Here is a 26,018-nt window from a genome sequence, read left to right on the forward strand (position 1 = left end):
GACCACAGCCACTGTCTCAGTGCTAAACCTCTCATGTCTGCTGTGCTCTGGAAGCTGTCAGAGGTGACTCCAGCCAAGAAAACAGAGAGGAAATGAACATCTGCATAAAGAAATTTCAGGATATGAGGGCTGGGGATGTAGCTCAGGGGTGGAGCATTGCTCCACAGGCACAAGGTCCTGAGTTCAAGCCCCAGCACCATCTCCCCTCAAAAAACACAAAACAGGAAATGAGGTATCAAAAGAGGTGGAATCTCTCCATGAAGATGCTACTTTACATGCTGTGTGACTTTACGTAAGCATAATGTTACTGTACTCATACACACACACACACACACATTTTTTGGTGGTGATGGGAATGGAACCCATGGCCTTACACATACTATGCATGAACTCTGGGGATTTTTCCAAGGTCATAGAGGCAATAATGGAATCTTTTGTGTGTGTGTATGTGTGTGTGTGTGTTGCTGGGCCTTGTGCATGCGAGGCAAGTACTCTACCAACTGAGCTATATCCCCAGCACCAATAATGAAATCTTTATTTACATCCCTGAATGCCACTGAGCTACACCTCAGCCTCATACATTAGTGTGTCTGTGTATGTATATGCATATACATTTACATATGTATATACACCCCCCTCCATTTTTTTTAATAAGGGGATTAAATCCAGGGTTGCTTTACTATAGAAATACCTACCCAGCTCTTTTTATTTTTTATTTTGAGACAGGTCTCACTAAGTTGCCCAGGCTGAACTTGAATTTGCCATCCTCCTACCTCAGCCTCCACATAGATGGGATTACAGAGGGATGATACTGTGCCCCACCAAAATTAGATATTTTTTAGCAGACGGTGAACCACTGCAGTCACCTCCCCAAGCCTGGTATCCCTGTCTCACTCACATGGCGTGGTGGGCTTTCACCTGAGTGCGGCAGTTACGGCCCCAGTAACAATCAGGACGGGATGCCACAGCCACTAGAAAAGAAGACAGTGCACAGCCATTATAGGCAACACCCCCACTCAGCTCTGCATTTAAATAGGTACCCAAGGAAGCCACAACTGAGCACAAAGGGCCTGTCACTCTTCATCACCAGTTTAGGACTGTGCAGGATTTCAGGAAAGGAAATCAAACTGGTAAAAAAGACACATTCAGGAAATGGAGTCCTCTAGCATTCTATCCAAAGTGTCCATGCACCTCTCCTTTAGCAACACACACTGTCTTGACTGGTGGAGGCAAACATGGCCTCACGCAGCCTGGGTGGTTCTTCCCCCTTCTGCTGTGGACTTCTGACAAGAACACAGCCCAAACAAGCACCTGTTAAGGACAGATACCAATCCTGAATTGGACTGGACAGAATTGGAGTTTGTGGAGTTCTTTACCTGGTAACTCAGAAGCAGGAATGTTCTGCCGATACTGATAGGTCAGCTCCCGGAAGCTACGCAGGCCACAGCAGTAACACAGTACAGTGTTCCCAGTGATTCTGTAATCTGCAGGGAACACAGTCGGTTATCGGGCAATGTCATTTTTCAAACAACAGAACAGATGCTGCACCTCAAACTCCTGCAATGCTAAGGACACTGATTCACACAATGGGACACAGAAGCTGAAAAAGAACATCAGAACCAATCTAGGTTCCAACTTAATTTTTCTCTTTTTTTTGTTTCAATATTGGATATCATACTTGGAACATAAAAAGGGCTGGAGATATAGCTCAGTGGTACAGCGCTTGCCTAGAGTGCATGAGACTCTGGGTGGGATCTCCAACGTTGAAAGAAAGAAAAGAGAAAAAATAAATTGGATAGTAGGTAAATCTGACTACATCAAAATGGAAACATGACAAATATGAAATACTCATGATATGACTACAAGTGGCAATATATTTAAAACACAAACAGCAATGTTTTGTACTTAATTAACAAAGATATCCCACAAATCCACATCAAAACAAACCCTTAAAGAAGCTAGTATATTTGACTGGGGTTGTGGCTCAGTGGTAGAGCACTTGCCTAGCATGTGTGAGGCACTGGGTTTGATCCTCAGCACCACATAAAAATAAATGAATAAAATAAAGGTGTTGTGTCTATCTACAACTAAAAAAATATTTTTTTTAAAAAAAACCTAGTATAAATAAAGGCCAAGATCACAAGTAAACACATGCCACACAAATGCAAAAAGACTGGCTATAGTTGTCAATAATAACTAAATATGGGCAAATGAAACAATGACATGTCACTGTTGACCTTTCTCCCATTAACAAGACTTAGAGAGACATGTGGAATTGACAAGCAGAGAGATGCTCACCCTCATGCTCTGAGGCACTAGTGGGAGCCTACATAGCCTCAGGAAGGACAGTGTGCTCATGTGACAAAGTCTCCACCTGTGCATTGCTGCCCTGAGAGTCCCGCTTACTCTAAGGTGATGACTTCTCGGATCTACAACACTGCATGCTCAACAAATGTGGCATTGTTTAAAATAGTGAAGAACTGGAAATAACTAAAATACCCTTTATTAATGAATTAGCTAAATACACTATGACATTAGAAGGCTGCATAACAATAAAAGTTGAGACTGGGATGCGTCTTCAGCTCAGCAGTGGAGTGCCTGCTTGGCACGCACAAGCCCAGGCTGGATTCCCAGAACCACATGCACCCATGCAAACCAGGGTACAGACCTTTCTTGGCAGAAGGATTGCATGATACATTGCTGAGGGAAAACCAGATACAAACAGCACAGGAGGGTATTATCTGGAAGGCCATCCACAAACAGGTATTTGGAAGGGCCTAGAAGAGTGGTCACAAAAATACCATCTCTGCATATTTTTATTTATTTTTTGTGGTGTTAGAGATCAATGCCAGGGCCTGATGCATGCTAGGCAAGTGCTCTACCACTGAGCCACATCCCCAATCCCTCGATGGAATTTTAAGCAAATCTCTCAAGTATTTCTCTCATAATAATTAATATCTCAGAAAAAAAAAACCTGCTTGTTAATATTCCTTCGGCCTCCCTGGATGGCAAAAGTCATACGCTACAAGGCACCTGTGCTACCCTGGGGGAGGGGGGAACAGCCCCCACTGAGGGATCCACACACCAAGGGACAAACAAGGGTCTGGGAACAACCATCCTAGGACTTGGTGTAGGTGAGTGGTGGAATCTCCCAAGTTATGCTCCTCCCATCCCTACAGAGCAGTCAGTTCTGGAATATGTCATGTAGGCATAAGCACAATGCTTTTCAAACTCAAAAATGAAGACTTTCTCTGTCTCTGCTGGGGTGGGTGGAGGTTGAAGTCATAAACGTAGGAAAGCAGACAGGTAGTACTACCCAGGGTGACCTGCCAGGTGCTCACTGCTGGGCAGGAGGCAAAGGCAGCCTTAGAAATCATTTCCATTCTACAGAGGGCAAGTGGATCAAGGCGAGTGAAACAAAGCTCACCAGACAGTAAAAACACTCCCCGCTGAAGAGCCACAAGACTCTCTGTCAACATGTTTTTCCACGTCAGACCCCTGGTTGCCAGGTAATTCTGGAGGGGAAAAAAAAGGCAATAAGAATAAAGACTAGTCTAGAGGCAGAAACACTAAACAACAAGAGAGAAAGCACTTCATGAGAAGCCTCTGAGGTGGCTGAACCCATGGCACAGCTGCCCATGGGCAGCCCTGGCCCACAGGGCTCCTGGTATGAGCATCTTTGGGCCTCAGAGAGGGTTAGCCTTTGAACCCCAGGTGGAAGAGGCATCAGAGTCTCTCAAAATCCTACAAAGGCATTCACAGCACAGATACAGCTGAAACAACCTTGTCAACGTCCCATGACAAGAGAGGATGAAAACCTGGCATCTGCTGTCTGCCCTCTGGAAACATGGAGCAGCTGGCCCCTCTCATGGAAGCCTACAGAAAAGCACCCCCTATAGGGCTGGGGATGTGGCTCAAGCGGTAGTGCACTCGCCTGGCATGCATGCAGCACGCTGGGTTCAATCCTCAGCACCACATACAAATAAAAAATAAAGATGTTGTGTCTGCCGAAAACTAAAACAATAAATTAAAAAAAAAAAAAAAGAAAAACACCCCATATAGACCCAAAAGCAGGTATAGAGCTGCTGAGAGGACCATGCCTGTCAAATGTCCATGGCAAACAGGAAGCTCTGCTCTTGTTGTGCCGTCCATAGTGCTGGACGCAAGCAGGAGGGAAGCCAGGTCCATAGCAGGAGAGCGCAGGTACATATTAAGCATGTGAAATGGGAAGGAACACAGTCAGAGAGGAGGGCCAGAACTTCCCAGAAATCCTCTCTGAACTGCAGGAACCAATTCCTATGGATTCATGACACTATGGCAAAAAGGAAATGCCTATTTTTGAAATATGTGGAAAAACAGACATATACCAACGGGAGGGGCAGAGTTAAGCAGATCACTATTCAGAAAATTTACAAGGATTCCTGAAAGTAACTACAGAAGTCAGGGGGAGGCCTCCTGTTGGCACTGAGCCAGGCATGTGTGACAGGCACCTTCAAGATGTCTGACTCGTAGTTATTGCTGTTCAGCACTCCATCCAGACACTTGTCTCCCAGGTTGAGCTCTGCCAGAGGAAGGGAAGCAGAGTTATCTGTTTTATAAAGACAACATTGCATCAAAGAATTGTTTGCCTGATGGGATAACCAAATTTTTTTTCATTATAGATTATGCAAAAACTAAAAATTCCATAATAAAATGAGATTATAATACAGAAAAATTATTTCCATCCCTCCCTCCTTAAAATAATAAGATCTGAGTTTGTGAACACCTGGCTTGGTGTCAGAAAATCGGGACCACTAAGGAAGATTATTTTCTCAGGAGAGGTAATTCTATATGCATAAATAAACCCTCCTGCACTGGAAGTTCGTTATCTCCTTAAGTGCTTCACGTGGCTTGACTGTGAGCCAACATGAATTCCACACTTCCAACATGTTTAGCAAGAGAAGGCAGGTGGGTACCTAGTGAATGACAGGGCCCACCCCTGCCCCTGCACACACCAGGCCACAAACACCACCAACACCTGCTCTGAGGTCATCAAGAGAACACATGCAGGGCTGAAGAGGTGATCTTACCACAGAAAGGGGCAAGGCAGCCAAAGCAACCAGTGCGGGTACAGCCCCAGTACAGGTGACAGAAGGGCTGTAAGCAGACTGAACCTGTGGACAGAGGACAGTCAGTTAGGCCCCAAGTGCTGCGAGAACACTCAGCACCAGACTCAGGGGCTCACCTCTTTGAAAACCACATAGAAGGGGTTTCCAAGGAAGTGGGCACAGAGGTGACTTTCCAGCCAAAGCCTAGCATCAAAGCTGACTGAACTGTAATGACTAAGCCCTTAGAAAAAAGCCAGACCCATGACCACATGTGTCCCATCATCCAAACAGCTTGCAGGGATTCCCTCTGGCTCTGAGCATCTGTTCTACCTGAGTATTTTGTCACACTATTGCCTTTGTCATTATTATTATTATTATTATTATTATTATTAGTAGTAGTAGTAGTAGTAGTAGTACCAGGGAGTGAACTTAGGGGCACTTGATCACTGAGCCATATCCCCAGCCCTATTTTATATTTTATTTACAGACAGGGTCTCACTGAGTTGCTTAGTGCCTCACCGTTGCTGAGGCTGGCTTTAAACTTGTGATCCTCCTGTCAAAGCCTCCTGAGCTGCTGGGATTATAGGTGTGGCCACTGCACCCAGCAAAGCTGGAGTTTTGACAATTTGTAGAGCTATTCCCTGAGCTGTGGCTTGTTGGCCATCTTTTGTGTCTCAGGCACTCTGAGGTGAGCATTCTCTGTGGCTGCTCATATACCATGCAGTGGGCAGTGACTGCCCAGAGGATACCCTAGTGCCCTTTTGCCTGACCTGCAATACAGAGCCCACCACCCTGCCAGGCCCCTCCAGCCTGCCAAGCTTGGTGTCAAGAGCAGTGCCTTGACAAGGGCCACTTTGGATGGTGTGCTGGTGCTGTGCCCCTGGCATCCAGGACAGTAGCTTGCACCCAGCAGGGACTGGCTGATGCTGCCATTTGGGTCCATGCTTCTCTTCATTCAACAGCAACAGCTTAACACATGCAGAGCTCACATGGTCAGGAAATATTTTAAAAGAAGTCTATGTACATGGACAGATATTTTAGGCAAGAGTAGATTCAAATGGCCATCAAATAAATGATGGGCTTTGATTTGATGGCAAGAACTGTAAACTAAAAACACCCTATTTCATCTATTAGATCTATAAATGACACATCATACAGTGACTGGTGCTGATGTGGGGATGGTTGTAGATCCAGAACCCAAGAGGACCTGGTCTCCATAGGGCAGCATTAGTACAGTTCAACACAGTCACATGGGGTCAACACCTATGATCCCAGCAGCTCAGGAGGCTGCTGCAGGAGGGTCCCATGCTTCAGGTCAATTTGGTTTTGGCAAACCCCACTGAGACATCACAACTCAGCTTGGCCAGACTGTGCCATGAAATAAAACATAAAGGGAGGGGGATGCAGCTCAGAGGAGGGCCATTTAGCCAGCAAGTACAAGCTCCTGGGTTCAACCTCCAGTATTGGGGTAGGGGTGTGGAAGAAACAACATTACATCTTACTTCACACCTCACACAAGGTCAACACATCTGAAACATGAGCCAGGGGCACCGCAAGCAGCCTGGCCTACTCACATTGCTGAGGGGCCACACGTGGGTCCTGTTCCCGCTCCGCTCTCCGATCAGGCATGGGCTGGAAGCAGCAGGTGCAGATGGCGTGGCTTCCTTGTAGAGGGCACACATAATCCTGGGCTGCTGAGGTACAGGCATGTTGGGACATAGGCAGAAAGGTGGCAGATAAGAGGTTCACAAGCAGCTAGCACATACGAGGAGAGACAGGCTTGAGAGAGAACAGGAGATTTTCAGACTGTCCCTGAGGAGTCAGATGATATCCTGCCATGTAAACTGAGAGATTTTGAGTAGATTGAAAAATAACCAAAAATAGGGTCTGGCTTAGTAGTAGAGCACTTGCCTAGCATGCATGAGGTCCTGCTTCCATCCCAAGCACCAAAAAAATAAAAATAGAAAGAACCAAAAACTGAAATTTTTTGGTTCAGGGGTTGTAACCAGATTTCAAAGATTAGTCAGAGGTTTTCTAATATTTCCTACAAAGGAAAAGCACGTATACTATAAAACAACAAAACATGCTACATATTTAATTTCTGCTGAGACAAGAGAACAGTTATGTCCTTCCAATAACAAAAGGCAGGCATGGTGGGCAAGGGACCACCTGATCTGGCAATAGGAACTCTGTCCACATGGTATATTCCTAGACACTTACCACCCATATAGAGGAGACCATGGGGAGTTACCATGCCAACCATCACAACTCAATCCACTCTAAGGGTCACAGAGCACCTACAGCACTCAGGCTCTATCTGTGTGTGACACATATTCTACATGCATGGGCCTAATTAGTAATTTGACAGCCCAAGGCCAGACACTGGTGGATCCTATTATGAAAGACAGGAACATGCAGAGTGGGGAAGTCACTGGGTACTGAGTACCCTTGCCAACGGCAGAGCACTGCCTTGCCTGTCCCATACACAGGTCCTAGATGCCACCAGGAGAACTGTGGCTACAGTGCAGCAGGGTGGTCAAGGACATGGCTCTGAGGCACAATCTTGAGCTGGTGGTCTCATGACAAGCCCAGGCTGAGCCCTGGCTGAGAGGCTAGGGCCTTCAAGCTATCTTTACATTCTGCAGAGACCACAGAATGGGTGGGGCCAAGAGTGCTCCTTTTTTCCTGGTGCTAGGATTTGACCCCAAGGCCTTACACATGCTAATTATGTGCTCTACGACTGAGCTAGACCCCCTCAGCCCCTCTCTTGCATTTTTGGGAGGCATCTGGAGATCCACCTGTTGGAAATGGGCAACTGACAGGAGAGCTCAGGGTGACTCTGGAGATGTGAGCCTGTTTCTGAGGACTGGGCATCCACTGCTGGAGAGAGGCCAGCCTCTCATGGGAGGGACAGATGTGTGGTCCCATTTTGGTTTTGGCAAACCCCACTGAGACATCACCTGCCCTAAAGCAGAGGACTGGGGACGGACCAAGTGTTAAAATCAGGACTAGTAATTCCCAGGGAAGTCCAGAGGAGACCCCCACATAAACAGCAGGTATTTATCAGATCCTCCCTGAGACAGATTATAAAAACTGAGAGGATCTGAGAGGCAGTAGGCCATGCAGGCCAAGGACTGGAGGGCAGAAGCCCCCCAAGCGGAAACAGTATAGGAGGCCAGGACAACAGGGGTCACAACAACGCGACGTGGGGCTAGATGCCGCTGTCTCACCTGCCGTGAAGCTGGCAGACGCTGATGGTGCATCCCCACCAAGGGCCTGCTGGGCCCCCGGCTCACTGTCGGGTGCTGGGCAGGGAAGGGGCTGCACCGCTTGCCTTCTGTACTCGGGGCACTGTCTGCACACGATGTATGGCTGACTGCAGGAAGAGCAAGCGGCAGAGCTGCAGCCATGGAGGAGCAGGCCCCCAAGGCACTGGTGCAGCTCTGCATCTGAGACAAGGACAGACCCTGGGCAGCACCTTACCATGCCGACCCGAAGCTGTCTTCCTCTGTGTGGCCTCAGCCCCCTCACACTTTTTCTCTGGCCCTGCACAGCTCCATTCCCACCACTGCGTGTAAAGGACAGGGTAGGCCCTTCTTTCCTGCCCAGCCCCAGCTGCTGGAGAGGGCATTATCCAGAACCACCCAAACAGGAATCTGAGGGTGGGCACCCACTCACCCATGCAGGCCACCACCCTGTGCCATTGCTCATCCCCAGGCTTCAGCACACCAGATTCTGGGTCACGCTGAGCTGACGAGGGGCCTAGGCTCACATGAGACCACAGCACAGGCACTGCTTCCCCTGGTTAAAGCCAGCGCACGTGCCACGTCCGAAGAGACTCTCCTCTAGTGACCTTCCAACTGGACAGCGGGAGCCCTGCACCACTCATCTTTATGGCCTGTGTTGCCGTGGATTGCTTGTCTTTATGGCACCTCAGAAACTACTAGGCAAAAATGTAAACTGTAAAAAAGAATCCTCTGAAAAAGTAGGAGGCTCTTATCTTAGAGAATGCCTTTCTAAGGCAATGAGGATCAAGAATGGATAAGATGATCAGATAAAAATGCCACAGTGAAAAGATGCTCATTTGTAAACAAAAAATGTAAATGAAAAGGACATTACTGTTTTCTCATACTAAGCTGGCAAAGAGCATCCTTCACATATACCTCAGAGAGTGGCATTAAAGTGACCTTTCTGATGGGCACTGGATAACATGCATAAAAGTCCAGCAAGGTAAAATTCCTGGTCATCTTGGTGAAACTGCTGGACGTGTGCACAGGGGTGACCACAGGACGGCCTGCAGCACTACTTCCAGAGGCAGGGTGTTGGGAAGGCTTCAGAATCCTGAGTGCAACATGCTCCCATCTTTACAGAACACTCAATTGGTTCTTACATTCTACTTTTTAAAGATGTACACAGATGAACACACACGAAAAACCCAGTGGACACAGTGAGTGGTAACACTCAGGCTGAGGGTGTCACTGCTGGTAGAGGGCTTGCCTTAGCATGCACAAGGTCCTGGGCTTGATCCTCAGAACCAAAGGAAAGAAAAAAGAAGAAAAGAGAAATAAAATGTCAACACTGAAGTGATTCTTAGGTTTTCTTTCTTTTGCTGGATCACCATCACTAAAATTTGCAAAAACAAATAAAGATGATTAAAAGTTTTGAGCTTTGTTTATTGTCTTGAGGTAGAGTGCTCACCTACCATGCGTGAGGCATTGGGTTCGATCGCCAGCCCCACGTACAAATAAAATAAAGATATTGTGTCTACCTATAACTAAAAAATAAATATTAAAAAAAGATATTGTGTCCATCTCCATCTACAAAATAAATATTAAAAACTAAATAAATAAATATCATAGCCTTGGCCAAAAATGAAAACTCTGATTTCAGAGTTGGGGAAGATCATCTAGGACTATGTCCTCTTAGCCAGGGGACAGTGCCTTTTCTGTGATACTGCCATTTATGGTAGAAGACAACACCGCCACTAGATAAACTACAGGGAAACACAGTGTTTACATGGGGAAAAAGTAAAACTTAATTACAACACTCTGTTAGGACCAGTGAGTCAGGACCCATGTGAGGCGACTGGCTCCACTGGAGAGGGTACAGAGCTTGTCTCTGTTACCTATAGTAATGGACAATGGCAGGTGGGCCACAGGGAGGAGCACTCCATCCAGCCAGAGTAGCAAGCTGCGCAGAACGTGTGCATGCAAGTCTGCACATCCACTCTCTGCCAGCTCACCCAGTCCTGGCCACTCTCCAGCATCAGAAAACAAGCTCAGACCACAGGAACCCGGCTACCCACCCCACAGCAAACTCTTAATCAAAGAACTGGATGCACCTCTAGCTCCAAGACCCCATTCCCAGGCAGGAACAGGGACTACCTGATGTCTGAGGACTCGCTGTCAACATCTGACAGCTCCAGCAGGTCCTCTGAACTCCCCTCTTCATCAGAAAAAGACCTCTTGACTTTGGGCTGCAGCATGTCTTGGGTAATTTTATTCCTGGCATCCATACTTCTCATATCTTCTTCACTGCGACTCTTGTCTAGATTCAAAGAACACAGTAGCTTTCACTGACAGCAAGGCATGATCAGTGAGACACACAGCCTTCTCTCCTCAGAGCTGAGCTCCCAGCCCTGAGGAAGGGAGAGTCTGGGGAGGGCTGGCCCACTTGCCTGGGTGCTGGATGAGGTATGCTTCCACAAGGTTGTTGAGGATGTGGTTCTTACAGATCCGCTCCACTGGACAGCGGCAGGTGGGGCACAGGGAGGAGCGCTCCATCCAGCCAGAGTAGCAAGCTGCACAGAACGTGTGCATGCAGGGCTGCAAGCTAGAACAAGAGAAACCCCTCTTCAGACAGAAGCCTCCAAAGATCGGCCACTAGGACCCCTAGGGCAAGACATGCAGCAGGCCTTCCCAGGTAGAAGGGCAAGCTGATCAAAGCCAGGGGCTGACTGTGAAGCCCAGCTATCACTCTCACAGAAAACACTTTAATCAAGCTTGGTTGATAAAAAGAAACTAGAGGTCACACTGCTTCTGTGTCATCAAAAGGGACAGAGGAAAGCAGATTATGACTGCAGAAATGTGGGCAACAGGAACCAGCGTCTCAGGATTGGAAGCTGGGTAAGGCTACACCTTCTAAGTAGACACTAGAGTAAGGAGAAGGCTCATCTGGGCTGCTCCTGGGATATACATTCTATGACAGTGTTAAACATTTCTTTAATCAGGAAACATTTAAAACTTGGTATAGTGCATCTGATCTGTCTGCCAGCTAGACTTTGGGTTCACTGGGTTACCCACAACCCATGTCAGTCAAAACCAATACTGCCAAAATCTTGTGGATTCTACAGCCCTAGTCTCCTAGGTGGCTCTTCAAGTACGATGAAAATAGCACCTTAGTAGTCTCCATGCCAAAGAGGACCTAACAGCTGCTTCATTGGCAGCCTCCTCCTCCCAGTGGCCAGGGTCAACTGTGAGCCAGTTGGGGTGTCAGCAGCACACCTCACGTCAAAAAGGACCTGACAGCTGCTCCACTGGCAACCCCCTCTTTACCCTCTGCCCCCGCGATCCACCGTGAGCCAGATGGGGGGGGGGTTGGCAGCACACCTCACGCAGTCGTGCAGCAGGTCCTGGCAGATGATGCATGTGAGCGTCTCCTCCATCTTGTCTGGCTTCATGGCAGTAGCTCTGACGTCCTCACGGGGAGGCTGGGTATTTCTACCCTGGTCTGCAACCAACTGCTGCAGGTTCGGGTCAAGTGCCTCACCTAGGAGAGAAAGGCATATGTTCTGACAGGCACATCACAGCAGAACTTGATGCATAGCCTCGTATTATAGAGCCCAGCATGGAGACAAGGGGACTCCTCAGGCTGCAGACGCAGTGCTGACCCTATGTTTGTATCTACAAAGACCATTTTTAGGGTGGCTCCAGATAAGGCTCATGTTCCAGTATGTTTACGTTCTGGTGTAGAGGAACAGTTCCTGACATAAAATGACACACGCAATGTATAGCTAAGAAAGAAAGGATAAGCTAGGTGCATGCCTATAGTACCAGCTACTTGGGAGGCAGAGTCAGGAGGGTCACTTGAGCTCAGGAAATCAAAGCCAGTGAGGGAAGCACAGCAAGACTCTACCTCAAAAAAAAAAAAAAAAAAGGTGGGGGGGGGCAGGCTGAGAGGCTCGGGTTAGGGACCACAGATTTGTAATCCCAGCAAGTTGGGAGGTAGAAGGCACACAAGTTCAAAGCCAGCCTGAGCAATTTAGCAAGACCCTAACAGCTTAGTGAGACCCTGTCTCAAAATCAAAAATACAAAAGACTGGTGATGTGCCTCAGTGGTTAAGTACCCCTGGATAGAATTTCTACTACAAAAAAAGAGAGGAAGAAAGAGAGAGAGAGAGAGAGAGATGGGCTAGCTGTTAAATAGTATTTGTCTTTTTTTTTTTTAAATAATGTCCTTTCTGGAAGTCTCTAAGCTTTTTTTTTTTTTTTTGAGAGAGAGAGAAAGAGAGAGAGAATTTTAATATTTATTTATTTTTTAGTTTTCGGCACACACAACATCTTTGTTTGTATGAGGATCGAACCCGGGCCGCACACATGCCAGGCGACCGCGCTACTGCTTCAGCCACATCCCCACTCCATGTTAAGTAGTATTTGTATAAATGTAATTTTTTAAAAAAACAAATGAAAAAGCATGATGCCTGAGTACACAGGAACATGCTAGAAAACAAGACAAAGATGGCATCAGTGGCTTTAAGATGCTCCTTCTCCTGTTATGTTTCTATTGCTCAGGTGTAAGCTCAGATGGTGGTTGTCACAGGTCAATTAATTAATTTATTTTGGTACTGAGGTTTGACCCCAGGGTACTGGACTACTGAGCTACACCCTTTTCTTATTTTTTATTTTGAGACAGAGTCTAGCTAAGTTGTCTAGGCTGGCTTTGAACTTGTGACCCTCCTGTCTCAGCCTCCCAAGTTGCTGGGACTATAGAGGCCTGTGTGCCACAAGCCTGGTAATTTTTATTTTTAAAGAAATATTAAACTGGGCTGGGGAGGTGGCTCAAGCCGTAGCGCGCTCGCCTAGCATGCGTGCGGCCCGGGTTCGATCCTCAGCAGCACCACATACCAACAAAGATGTTGTGTCCGCCGAGAACTAAGAAAAAATAAAGAAATGTTAAAATTCTCTCTCTCTCTCACTCTCTTTAAAAAAAAAAAAAAAAAGAAATATTAAACATGCAACTTAAGTCATATAGAAGAATGCAGTCACCTCTGCCCAGCCTGCCTTCACTGCAATTTCACCAGGTGAAGAAACCACTTCCACGTCTTTTACTGCGCCTTTTGGTATTCATTTCCATGTATTTAAATTATAATGCTGACTTATTAATTTTGTTTTATTTAGTGCTAGAAATTGAACTCTGGGCCACTCACATTAGGCAAATGCTCTATCACTGAGCTACATCCGCAGCCTTGATTTACCCATTTTAGAAATTATCACCTGATATCTACCAACACAGGAAGGTGTTTTGGCCCCTGAAACCTTCTTCCAAATATTATCTAACAGGACTGTGGGTTAACTGCAGCAAATGGCTTTCATTGTGTTTATGTAAGCATTCTCTGCTTGGCCGAGCAATATACCAAAATTACCTTTTCTGATTTACACATTTTTTCATCTTTCTGGAGTTATATAATTGCCTTGTTTTTATATGTGTGTATTTTTTGCTATAAAACTGCTGCTGATTCTTCCCACGCCTTCCCCAAGTTGATTAACTAACTCCCCAGTCTTCACATAGCTCCATTTCTCCCAAAGACCAACTGGGTCCTGTAGTGCCCTGGGCCTGTTGCACATAGCCAGCATTACCCATCACATTTCCACATCTTAAAAATAATCTCTTAAATTTTGGCTTTTAAAGTACAGACATTTTTTTCTCTAAATCATCTTCAATATGAAGGCTCAAACTATCATCTAAGACAACATCAAAGCAGGGCATTGTGGTGCACATCTATAAGTCTTAGGAGGCTGAGGCAAGAGGATTGCAAGTTCAAGGCCAATCTGAGAATTTAAAGAGACTCTTCTCAAATAAAAAAAATAAGTTGGGGTTGCAGCTCGGTGGCAGAGCACTTTCCAGAATGCACAAAGCCCTGGGTTAAACCCTAGTTACACACACACACACACACACACACACACACACAAAAAAAAAAAAAAAAAAAAATCTAGAGAGAGAACTCTGGCATCCATGTTGCAATCAGGAATATACTACCTCTAGACCCAAGACTGTAGCCTGGTGGCAAGCAGTTCCATCCAGATCACACAATGGGAAAGAAAAGGCCCCAATTTCATTAAGCAAATGTGAGGTGCTGCAGTAATCATCTGAGGGGGTCTCCATGGATAAGCACAAATGAAGCCACATGCAAGGCCATGGCCACCAACCCAGAGTACCCCTAGCACCTCGTGGAGAGGGCAGAGGATGCATGGAGCTGCAAGACCAACCTGCTTTCATTTTCTTTTTCATGGGCTCCAGATCCTCCTGGTTCTGGGGTTCCAGCAAAGAAAACTGTGCTCCCTCTCTGTCTGGGAGAGCTGACGTAAGGCTGGAGAGTTCACCACTTCCCACAGATGGACCACATCCTTTTAGGGAGAAGCCTGTACCCCCGGGTCCTGTGAAAAGGGAAAAACAAGACAGGTTCTAATTTCTCTATTTCATGAGAGAACATGCTGGTAAAGTATCAGTGATTTAAGCCAAATGCAATCCGCAGTCCAAGATATCATAGTTTAAGAATGACACATCACTTCTGCTATGTCAATACCATGAACATCATGTCTTATATGCATTTGGGCCCATTTCTGTGTGAGTGGAGCTGGGGGCAAAAGTACATTCACAAGGGAAAAAATGCAGAGATGACTTTGACAGAACCAGCCCTGAGCACTGGTGAACCATGTGCAAACCCACATGCCAACAATCACACAGTGCACATTTCAGGGCGAATGTTCCAAATAGAGGCCCATGTGAAGCAGAGGCCTTTGGCAGGAGTGGAGCAGTTGTATGATCATGGGAAGGAAGAGGGCAGTCATTGGCAGGCATAGTAGAAGAAGCTAGAGACACATAACTGGAAGGAGTTTGGCAATTTACTACATCCTCTGTCTTCATTGAGATCTAGTTTGGAATATCACAGTATGACAGGTATGTAGTCCATGATATTCAAACCATGTTATCATATGATAAAATGGCTTAGAGTAGCTGAGGAGAAAAGAATGACTTTGGAAACAGCTGAACCCCTTACTGAGGGGAAAAGCTAACAGCTCCCGGGCTGGCTCCTGTCCCCACCACTCACTCACACTACAACTGTGAGAGGCTGCTGTGCTTCGATCTCCAGAATAAAGAGCATGGTAATGGCTCCTCCCTGACTGGCTCCATCAATGAGTCTTAACCAAAAAAGAGCACTTACTACACTATCTCATGTCTAATAGGTGCTCAACAAGTCTTCACCATAGTTACTTTGTTAGTGTAAGTGTTTTGCTACAGTTAATGTTTATAAGTATAATTGTTTTCTTAGTGTTAGTGTTTATTGTTAGTGTTTGTAAGCATATTATACATATATGCTTAGGCATATGGACAGAAAAAATTTTATTATTTAAAATTTACAAATATATGAATGCATTACCTCTTTAAAGAACTTAGAACATTATCACAGTTTATCAGACTAAACACAATGCACACAGATGAACGGAATAAAAGATTATCTAACTTAAGGTTCTCTTTAAACTGTCCCATGCCTGAGTTCTGAGGAAGTCCTTATAATATTCATAAAATGCCAGGTTAGGATGACAGATGTGGCATGCCTGACCTAAGCAAGTGGCTAGAGAGCTGTACCCAACCCAGAGCCTGCCCTTGAGTGTGATGAGCCATGCAAATGGACTGAGTAGCACTTCCACTTCTTTGGGATTATCATCGCATGGAATGAGTCACAGGTGTTGGAACCAGTTGTGGAGGGCCAGCACACATCCTACCTGTGCTATCTATACTTGAGGAACCCTGGTGAAGGTGCACAGGCCTAAAGAGCTTTAAGACTTTGTCTAGTTGATCACTCAGGTCTGGCATGTTTGCCTTTTGAGTGTGATTGCAATTTCTTTCATTCATAAATTTGAGTTAATTATGTTAAAATGAAGGCATATCAAGAGACTTTAAGAAGCTGGGGCTTTAGTTTAAAAGTTTACATGGGCTGGGCATGGTGGCAATGCCTATGATCCCAATCATTCAGGAGGCTGAGCAGGAGGACCACAAGTTGAAGACCAGGCTGGGCAACTTAGCAAGACCCTATCTCAGAACAAAAAATTTTTTAAAAGCTGGAAATGTAGCTCATTGATATGAGTGCCCCTGGCTGGATTCAACCCCAGTATTGGGAGGGGGGGGACACTTCATTGAAAAATCAAAGAACACCAAGTACAGTGGTACATGCTTATAATCCCAGCAGCCTGGGAGATTGAGGCAGGAGGATCACAAGTTCAAAGCCAGCCCCAGCAATCTAGCAAGGCCCTAAGTAACCTGATGATACCCTGTCTCAAAACAAAAAATAAAGAGGGCTGGGGATGTGGCTCAGTGGATAAGCACCCCTGGGTTCAATCCTTGGTAGCAAAAAAAAAAAAAAAAAAATCAAAGACCTTAATAACCAGGGAGAAATAACATCTTCCTGGTTTTTGTAAAAATATCAATTCTCCCCAAATCAATATCTTAAAAAGATTTCTTTTTAACTTGAAAAGCTAATTCTAAAGATAATCTAGATGAAAAATACAAGTGAATAACTGAGAAAGTAAACTAAAAAAAAAACCCATAGACTGTGGTCTAGTTACTGAATACATGTGTACACCACTTGCAAGGACATATTTATATCATACTACACCTGAATGTTCTGACTTTATCCCAATAACTGTGGGGAAAGCCAAAAAGAGCTAAGCTATCAGGAACAAGGCATGTAAAATTGGTTTTAAACTATACATTTCTCTGCTGAGCTTAGTGGTACATTCCTGTAGACCCAGTGACTTGGCAGGCAGAGGCAGGAGAATCATAAACTTGAGACCACCTTCAGCAACTTAGGGCACCCTGTCTCAAAATAAAATAAAAAGGACTGAGGTATATAGCTCAGTGATAGAGCACTTGTATAGCAAGCACAATGCCTGGGGTTCCATCCCCAGTACCACTTTTTTTTTTTTTTAAATATACTCTACCCTGAGTAAACCCTGAAATATTATACCAAGTGAAAGAAGTTGGTCACAAAAGACCATATACTGTATGATTCCACATATGTGAAATGTCCAAAACAGGCAAATCTAAAGCAACATATTTCCTTTCAAGTGACAGAATGTTCCAGACTCAGTGATAATGGGCATGCAATTTTGTGAATACACTAAAAACCACTGATGTGTACACTGTAATTGTGTGATGTGTACACTGTAATTGTGTGATGTGTATAGTATATGGAGCATACCTCAATAAGAAATAAGAGAATATAGAAATACCATGGTACCTGCAGCATTTCTCTTGGGGAAGGACAGGTCAATACTTGCCACTACAGAATTCCTGCTAAGGAGAGCCTTGATCAAGGCTTTTCTGTCTGTAACAATGTGGTAAAGATTAGGAAACAAAGCACCGTGGTTGTCACTGTGACCTCCTCCATCTCACCAGAGCTGAAGGAATGCTCTCGCCCTGTGGCAGTCGGCTCTGTGGAAGAGGTGGAGGCCCTGGGGAAGAGGTCTGATGTCGATGTTGATGGCTGTGGTTCCTCCAAGCATGCCTGAGTGGCGGGAGACAACGAAGGTGGGACCTGGGGGTCGTCACCCCGTCCTGGACCTGAGGACTCTTTGGTCACATGGAACACATTTTCTTTATTGGCTTCTGCAAGCACAAAAGGAACACAAGGAACACATACTGAGAGCCCAGGAAGACATCCCAGGGCTGGAACCAAAGGACACTGCCCCCCACACATCCATGTCTTTGCCACAAGATCACTTACCAAAGGATTCTCGTGTCATGCCTTGCTTTTCACGTAGAGATTCATAGAGGTATGCCACATCTAGGAGTAAATCAACCCTATCAAAGGGTGGCCATGTAGGAGGGGCCCCTCATCTCGCAGCCCATCTACCTGCTGATTATCTTCACTTACCAGCCAGTAACCACATTCACCAGTTTAAGAGAGTCTAACACAATTGACATGCAATATCTTTGCCAACTAAAATAAGCAAGCCTCAGGGAATGACCTCAGGAGACAGACTAAGGCAAATAATACATGCTGCTCATAATTAAAGAAAAGAACAAACTCAAGATTCTTCCATGTGGCAAGGGGCTAGTGTGCCCTAAGGAATCTTTGTCCCTGCTTCTTCTTCCTTACCAAGGAAGATCTCCCAGTGTTCTTTGAGTCTCAAGGATGCCTTTAAATCAGAGGGCTCCCAGCACTCCTTGTCCTACTCAGTGATCATGGGCATGCAATTTTGTGAATATATGTCATTCTCTCTCTCTCTCTCTCTCTCTCTCTCTCTCTCTCTCTCTCTCTCTCTCACACACACACACACACACACACACACACACACACACACACACACACACAAACACAGTCCTGGAGCTGACCTTCACTGCCTCCTATACAGTCTCCAAGAGCAGAGCCAACAAGGGCCCAGGCCCTCTTCCTAGGTTTTGCTCCCCACAGCTCCAGTTCTTCCACCTGGCCCCACTTGCTCCTCCTCGGCTGTTTTGATGCGCTGCTCATAACTATGGAGGCATTCTTGAAGAAAGGCTCCGACTGTGGTCGACACTACCATTCTCCAGCTGTTTACACCAAGAGTTCACACAAACAACAAAGGGAATATATACAGGAGACACCTGTGCCAACACTTTCTAAAGATATGCCCCAGCCTCAGCTGGACACTCCCTTAGTACAGCACTGGGAATGAGTCTAGCCAGTATGTTTTCCTCTCTTACTGTGTTCGGGCTCATTTTTCCTATACACCAAGTAGATGACATCCCCCGTCTGCAGAGGACAAGTCTGCTTCTTAACCACCTTCAGCTTGTTGATCACAGTTCCATTGGTACTGTAAAGAAAACAAAGTTCAATTTATCCTTCTCAAAGTAATTTGGGATTAAATTATTTTTCTACCACCATTAGGAAACTGGCTCAATATTATCATTTTGAAAATACTCATAGGAATGATGTAACTATTTTACAATGCACATATTCAAGTACTCTCTTAAAATTCTCTTGGGGGAAAAAGCTTGCCTGTTACTTCTTTACTGACAACCTCCCTGGCAACCAAACCATTTGTCTCATCGAGTGTTTTAATAATTCTGGTACTCCCATGCCAGACTCCCTTCGAGTGCCTCCTGGTGGGTCCCGAGGCCCCTCAGCAGCATTGTGCTTCCATTTCCAGCCTCTTGTGAGTTGTGTGCAACACTGTCCACATGTGCACCCTGGCATCGCATCCCCGAGATAAGCATAGCTCCCTCCTAAGAGATGGGTGCTGGCTCTTGGGAAGATGACTTGGCCCCTGTGCTCAGAACACACAGCCTGGATCAGCAGTGGCCACACTGCTGGATGGGAAAGGTCAAGGTCCATGGTGTAAGGGGAGGACCAAGTAAGAGGGAACAGGAAGTGCTTCCTGGGGAAGATCTAATGTGTCCAGGAGTCAGCTACATGACAGATACTGAATGTATAAAACTCAGCATTTGAACCACCACATGCCTCAGCTTTGCAGGCTCACTAGGAGGAGGGGATTCACATCTGAGCAGTTCTCTGAGGTCAGGGAACAGGAAACATTTTTTGTAAAGAGCCAGACAATAAGAGTTCCCGTTCTGTGGTCACAAAGTCTCTGTCCAACTACTCAGCTCTGCTGCTATAATGTAAAAGCCACCAATGACAGGATGTAAACAGTCACAGCCATGCCCAGTAAACCTACAACAAAAGCTGGATATGAGCTGGCACAGTAGTTCACAAATGTAATCCCAGCAGCTCAGAAGGCTGAGGCAGGAAGATTACAAGTTCAAAGCCAGCCTCAGCAACTTAGAGAGGCCCCATGCATCTTAGTGAGGCCTTGTCTCAGTATATAAAATGGGCTGGGGATGTGGCTCAGTGATTAAGCACCTCTGGGTTCAATACCTAGTATCAAAAAAAAAAAAAGCTGGATGTGGTGGTGCACATCTGTAATCCCACCTACTCTGGAGGCCAAGGTAGGAGGATTGCAAGTTGAAAGCCAGCCTCAGCAACTTGGCAAGACCCTGTCTCAAAAGAAAAATTGGAGATGTAGCTCACTGGCAAAGCATTCTTGGATTTGATCACCAGTACTGGAAGAAAAAGAAAAAAAAACCTGCAACAAGCAGTGCATCAGTGTGTTGACCTCGACCATGCAATGCAGCAGGCTCTCAGCCCCCACAGCTCACCCTCACAGGATCCTCCTCCCCAGCTCCTGAAATGACTTCCCACTGCTCTCAGCTGGAGCCCACACTCCCTGGAGTGGCTTCCCATGCACCACTCTGACCACACATCCCAGTACCTCTGGGCCTTGGCCATGCAGTGCCTCCTGCCTGGCTGCCCCTCCCCTGTAGCCTGCCTCTGCCCAGGCAAGCAGCATCTCTGGATGCTAGAGAAAGGAAGGAGTGGAGTCTCCCTGGAGCCTCTAGAAGGAACCACTGATCCAGAGCTTGATTTTATTTTATCTTTTCCTTGCTTTTTATTGGTGCATTGCAATTACACATAACAATGGGATTCACTGTCACACATTCCATGTGTGTGTGATATAACTATAATTTGGTCAGTATTGTTCCAAACCTTGATTTTAGCCTAGTTAGACCCACGTTGGACTTTGAAACTACACAACTAAGATGATGAATTTATCAGACATCATAGGGCATCCCTGTATTCAAACCAAAAATGCATCCATTGCTTGTGAGTCTTGTTTATGAGCCATATTTAACTTAATAGGAATGCATGGGCCACAGACACCACACATCACCCAGGTGTCCCTGCTGGAAACCTGAAGTACATCTGCCACAAGGAGCTCCTGAGTCAGAGGAAGGAGCCACGGGGTTGCACTCAAAACAATGCCTCAGTCTCCTGAGCCACAGGAGCTCACAGGAAACTAGTGCAGGACTCTCACCTGGTATCTTCCAGTGTTGCCTGGCCAGACTTCTCATCCACAAGTATTTTACAGTGATCTCCAGAGACCAGTTTATTGCTAGGGAACGAGAGGTCACAACCTAAAACAGAGAGGGTAGCAGGACATTGGACATGACTCTCGGGTTCGGCAAACACTACTGCCTTGCTTCACTAAAGCAGGTGACAGTGGCACACACCCCTGGAAACAGTACTCGTATGCCAGAGCATTAACCCAGAGGGACAGGGTCTGGCCCACTCCCATCAACACCTCAACAGCTTTTTCCGGGCAATTTTACAGCATGCCCACATGCACATCTAGTCCAATAAATATTATCAGAAGTTTTTTAAAAACTCAGGGGCTTAATTAGCTCTTCAGTATTTCACCTACCCCTTAACTTCTTCTCTATGTAAACTTAGGTTTCATAAGTCATCACAAAACTGAAGCAATGACAGTCACAGAATATATAAAACCAAATTATCATAGGCACATGTATAAGAAAATATAAAACAGTCATTGTGTCTTCAATAAATATAAGAGGGGATATCTTCAAATACTTACCTGCTCTCGTTTTAGATCAAAAGGAAAACTATCAGAAGCTTTTAAATGTCTAATCACTAATTACCACTGCTTATAAGAGCAGTCTATGATGATACATAATGATACTAAAGAATTAAGGGTCGGGCTGAGGATGTGGCTCAAGCGGTAGCACGCTCGCCTAGCATGTGTGCGGCCCGGGTTCGATCCTCAGCACCACATACAAAAAAAACAAAGATGTTGTGTCCGCCAAAAACTAAAAAATAAATATTAAAAATTTCCTCTCTCTCTCTCCCCTCTCTTAAAAAAAAAGAAAAAAAAAGAATTAAGGGCAATTAAAAAAGGAATTGATACTGGGCATGATGGCACACACCTGTAATTCACAGCTCCAGAGGAGACCAACAACCCAAAGCAGTGGAAGATATGGACATGTCACAGCCCATCTAAATCCCGTGAAAGCAGGTTTCATGGAAGGTGCCCCCAACCCCAAAACACACAGAGCTGCCATATGGGCTTCCAAAGGATAAAGTGGCCAAGAACTGAGATAGCTATAGGAGGAGGTCATGGCAAGGTTGAGGATGTGGCAACACTGGTCTGGGAGCTGTGGATGACAGAAGTAGTCAAAAGTTCACTATTGTTAAGAGGCAATTCTCTGGCTAGGATTTAGCTCAGTGGCAAAGAGTCTGCCTTGCATTCGCAAAGCCCTGGGTTAGACCCCAGTTCCAAAAAAAGATTAAAAAAAAAAGATGCCAGTTATCGCCAGATGCGGTGGGACACGCCTATAATCCCAGTGGCTGTTGCAGGAGGATTGCAAGTTCAAAGACAGCCTCAGCCAAAGTGAGGCCCTAAGCAACTCAGTGAGACCCTGCCTCTAAATAAAATACAAAATAGGGCAGGGGATGTGGCTCAGTGGTCAAGTGCCCCTGAGTTCAATACCCAGTATCCACCCTCCCCCCACCAAAAAAGATGCCAGTTCTCTCCTGGATTATTTCACATATTTGATGCAATTACAACCAAAAGCCCAGAAGGCTTACAGAAACTGCAAACTGATTTTAAAGTTCATAGGAAAAATTTATTAGCATATCCAAGGGAATTTTGAAAAAGAACAAAGTTGAAAGATTTAGATATCTTGACTAACTTAGCATGAAAGACAGTGTTATGTTGGTGTAAGGATGGCCAGTCATCGAGAAATGCAAAACCTAAAACTACGAAGTTTGTGGTGGAAAACAAAGAAAAAAAATCTTACTGATGCTTGCTCTGGTGAGAATTTCTTAGACAGGATGCAAAAAGTACAATCCAGAAAGAAAAATATTGATAAAATGAAGTTCATCCAAAATATATATCTAGCTAGATGTGGTGGTTCTTGTCTGTAATCCCAGATACTTTGGAGGTTGGGGCAGGAGGATCACAAGTCTGAGGCCAGACTGGGCAATTTGGCAAGACCCTGTCTCAAGAGGGGAGGGCTGTGAGGCTGGGGATGTAACTCAATGAAGAACACTTGTGTATCATCTGCAAAGCCCTAGGCACCATAACAAACAAAATTAAACATCTGTTCTTCAAAAGACTCTGCCTATGAAGATGAATGGACAAGCCACAGACTAGTAAAAATATTTGTGAAGCACTCATCTGATAAAGGTATTGTATCCAGAATTTACAGCTGACACTGGCAACTCAATAACAAGAAAGTCAACAATGCAATTTTAAAAGATTCAAACACTTTATCTCTTTGATAATCTCTTTGAGATGTGGATGGCAAATAAGTAGATGAAAAACGTCCAACATCATTAGTCAGAGAAATGAAAGTGAAAGCCTTCCAACACCACCACAGAACTGGCTCAAAGTAAGACTGACTACATCCAAGGTTATCAAAGAGCAAGTAGAACAACCAGACCAGTCATGCACTGCTAGGGGGAATGAAAAACAGCAAACCATTCTGGAAAACACTTTGGGAGCTTCTGACGGTGATAGGCATACACTTAACACATGACACAGAAATCCCACTCCTAAGTATTTAGCTAAGAAAAATAAATATGCATGTCCAAACAAAGACCTGTAAAGTTATATGTATAATAGCTTTATTTCTGATAAAACAAGAAACAAACTAATGTCAATCCATTGGTAGTTAACTAACAAACAAAATGTGGTATGTACAAAAGCAGAATACTACCCACCACAAAAGGAACAATCACGGACACAAGCAAGAACAAAGAACACCTATCAGAACACCCTCCAAGGAGAGTCGAAGAGTGGGTACAGGTCTGTGGGGGATGCTGTGTTCCACCTGGATGTCACTCCAGAAAGCCAGAGCCACAGGGATAGAAAGTGGACACACTGGTGGCTTCCAGGAGCCGGGGTTGAGGGAAGGGGCTGTGGGACCAGGATGTGCTCTTTATGGTCACCAGGGGACTTTCTGGATGCTGGAAATATTCTACATCTTGACTGGTGGAGCTGGACTCATGGAACTGAACACCAAAATAGATGTTATCATATGTAAATCTCTCTATAAAAATAGATTTAAAAATCATATTTTTGCTGGGCACAGTGGTGCATGCCTGTCATCCCAGTGACTCGGGAGGCTGAGGCAGGAGAGTTGAAAGTTTGAGGCCAGCCTTGGCAACTTAATGAGACTCTGTCTCCTTAATAAAAAATAAAAAGGGCTGGGGATATAGCTCAGTCGTAAAGCACCCCTGGGTTCAATTTCCAGTACAAAAAAAAAAAAAAAAAAAAAACCCAAAAACCAAACCTTACTTACAAAAACTTTATATATTTTTGGAATTACTTTGTTACATTTATCCAAGGTGAATATCACCTGTGGTCAAGATATTCTCACTCCACTGAGCATATCCACTAGGACGATACCCTCATAGCCAAGCCCCAAGTGCCAACTGCATCACCAGTATGGATTTCAAGACAGGCTTCCATATGCCAGCACTCGCACATTCTAGTTTGGAACCAAGATGATCTGCCCGGCTTGCCACTGTGGGTGAGGTTCTTAAATTCCTTCCTAGATGCAGCTCGGTGCTCCTCCCCAGTGCCTGGCACGTGGCAGGCAAGCATTCTTCTCAGATAAACATCCAGTCACACAACTCTGAGAACCCAAGGCTGTGTCCCCCACAACTCATGTAGAGGCCCCAAAGTGACTACCTGAAGGTAGGACCTGTGGGGAGTCGACAAAACCGAAATGGGTCACAAGGGCATGGCTCTGATCTGATGCAACTGGTGCTCTTTTTCTTTTCTATTTTTTTTTGGTTGGGGAGGGTATGAGGGATTGAACCCAGGGATGTTTAACAACTGAGCCACATCCCCAGCTCTTTTTATTTTTTGAGACAGGATCTTGCCAAGATACTTTGGGACTTACGAAACTGCCAAAACTGGCTTTGAACTTGCCATTCTCGTGTCTCAGCCTCCTGAGTTGCTGGGATCATAGACATGTGCCAGGCAGTTAGTGTTCTTTTTTAGCTGTAGAAGGACACAATATCTTTATTTTATTTATTTTATTTTCATGTGGTGCTGAGGATCGAACCCAGCACCTCACACATGCTAGGCAAGCACTCCACCACTGAGCCACAATCCCAGCCCTGGTTAGTGCTCTTTTAAGAAAAGAGAAAGAGACCAGCATGTGCCTTCTTTACCAAATGAGGACAAAGCTAGAAGGCAGCCCCTGCAGGAACACCATCCTCACCAGGAACCAAAGTGGCCAGCATGGACCTTACCTGGGCTTCCCAGACTCCAAAACTGAGAAATAGCTTTTTAAGCCACTGTTCAAGCCACTCAGAATGTGGCTGTTTAAGCCACTCAGAATGTGTATTTTATTATGGCAGTAAGAACAGACTAATACAGCACCTTTATGTTTTTGATAGCACCATTATTAATGCATTCACTGAAAGTACTTTTCTTAAAGCAGATTTTTCCTCCCTGCCTCAACATGAAGTTGAATGTCTTGACGTGTAATAGCATGCATAATGTGCTATAACAGTGACTGATGAAAGTGCTAACTATAAGCCAGGCTTGTTTCAGCAGTTCACATATGATCTTATTTAATCCTCACAGCAACTCTACGAAGGAGACACAAAGACTTGGAAAGGTATGTTGTTAGCCCAAAGTAAGCTGTGTTGGTGACAGGTTGGAAACCAGGAAGCCTGCTTCCAAGGCCTCTACTCTCACTAAATCTTAGTATAAAGGTGCAGGCACATTGTAAAAGGTGAAACTAACCTAAAATATTTGTTTCTGGATAGCAATCTTTCCCATTCTCTCTCCCTCTTTT

The 26,018-nt window shown here is 45.3% G+C and overlaps 1 protein-coding gene across 7 annotated transcripts in view; it reads right to left on the reverse strand.

The window, feature by feature from the left end:
* Positions 1 to 26,018, reverse strand: part of Chfr (checkpoint with forkhead and ring finger domains) — a 29,634-nt gene that overhangs the window by 1,959 nt on the left and 1,657 nt on the right. For 4 of the 7 annotated variants that reach the window (XM_078039494.1, XM_078039495.1, XM_078039497.1 and 1 more), the window contains 14 exons: positions 21,221 to 21,320; positions 19,053 to 19,162; positions 18,091 to 18,150; positions 17,760 to 17,972; positions 14,573 to 14,740; positions 11,696 to 11,855; positions 10,765 to 10,919; positions 10,472 to 10,634; positions 8,318 to 8,463; positions 6,662 to 6,781; positions 5,070 to 5,153; positions 4,491 to 4,561; positions 3,428 to 3,515; positions 1,377 to 1,484 (listed from right to left, as the gene is read on the reverse strand). In XM_078039494.1, coding sequence (XP_077895620.1) covers positions 1,377 to 1,484; positions 3,428 to 3,515; positions 4,491 to 4,561; positions 5,070 to 5,153; positions 6,662 to 6,781; positions 8,318 to 8,463; positions 10,472 to 10,634; positions 10,765 to 10,919; positions 11,696 to 11,855; positions 14,573 to 14,740; positions 17,760 to 17,972; positions 18,091 to 18,150; positions 19,053 to 19,162; positions 21,221 to 21,320 — 1,746 coding nt within the window. Of the gene's footprint in view, positions 1 to 898; positions 972 to 1,376; positions 1,485 to 3,427; positions 3,516 to 4,490; positions 4,562 to 5,069; positions 5,154 to 6,661; positions 6,782 to 8,317; positions 8,464 to 10,471; positions 10,635 to 10,764; positions 10,920 to 11,695; positions 11,856 to 14,572; positions 14,741 to 17,759; positions 17,973 to 18,090; positions 18,151 to 19,052; positions 19,163 to 21,220; positions 21,321 to 26,018 lie in introns of all 7 variants that reach the window. The other 3 variants (XM_040292078.2, XM_021733947.3, XM_078039496.1) reach the window with 3 other exon arrangements.

Source organism: Ictidomys tridecemlineatus, chromosome 2, assembly GCF_052094955.1.
Source record: "Ictidomys tridecemlineatus isolate mIctTri1 chromosome 2, mIctTri1.hap1, whole genome shotgun sequence".
Lineage (NCBI taxonomy): Eukaryota > Metazoa > Chordata > Mammalia > Rodentia > Sciuridae > Ictidomys > Ictidomys tridecemlineatus.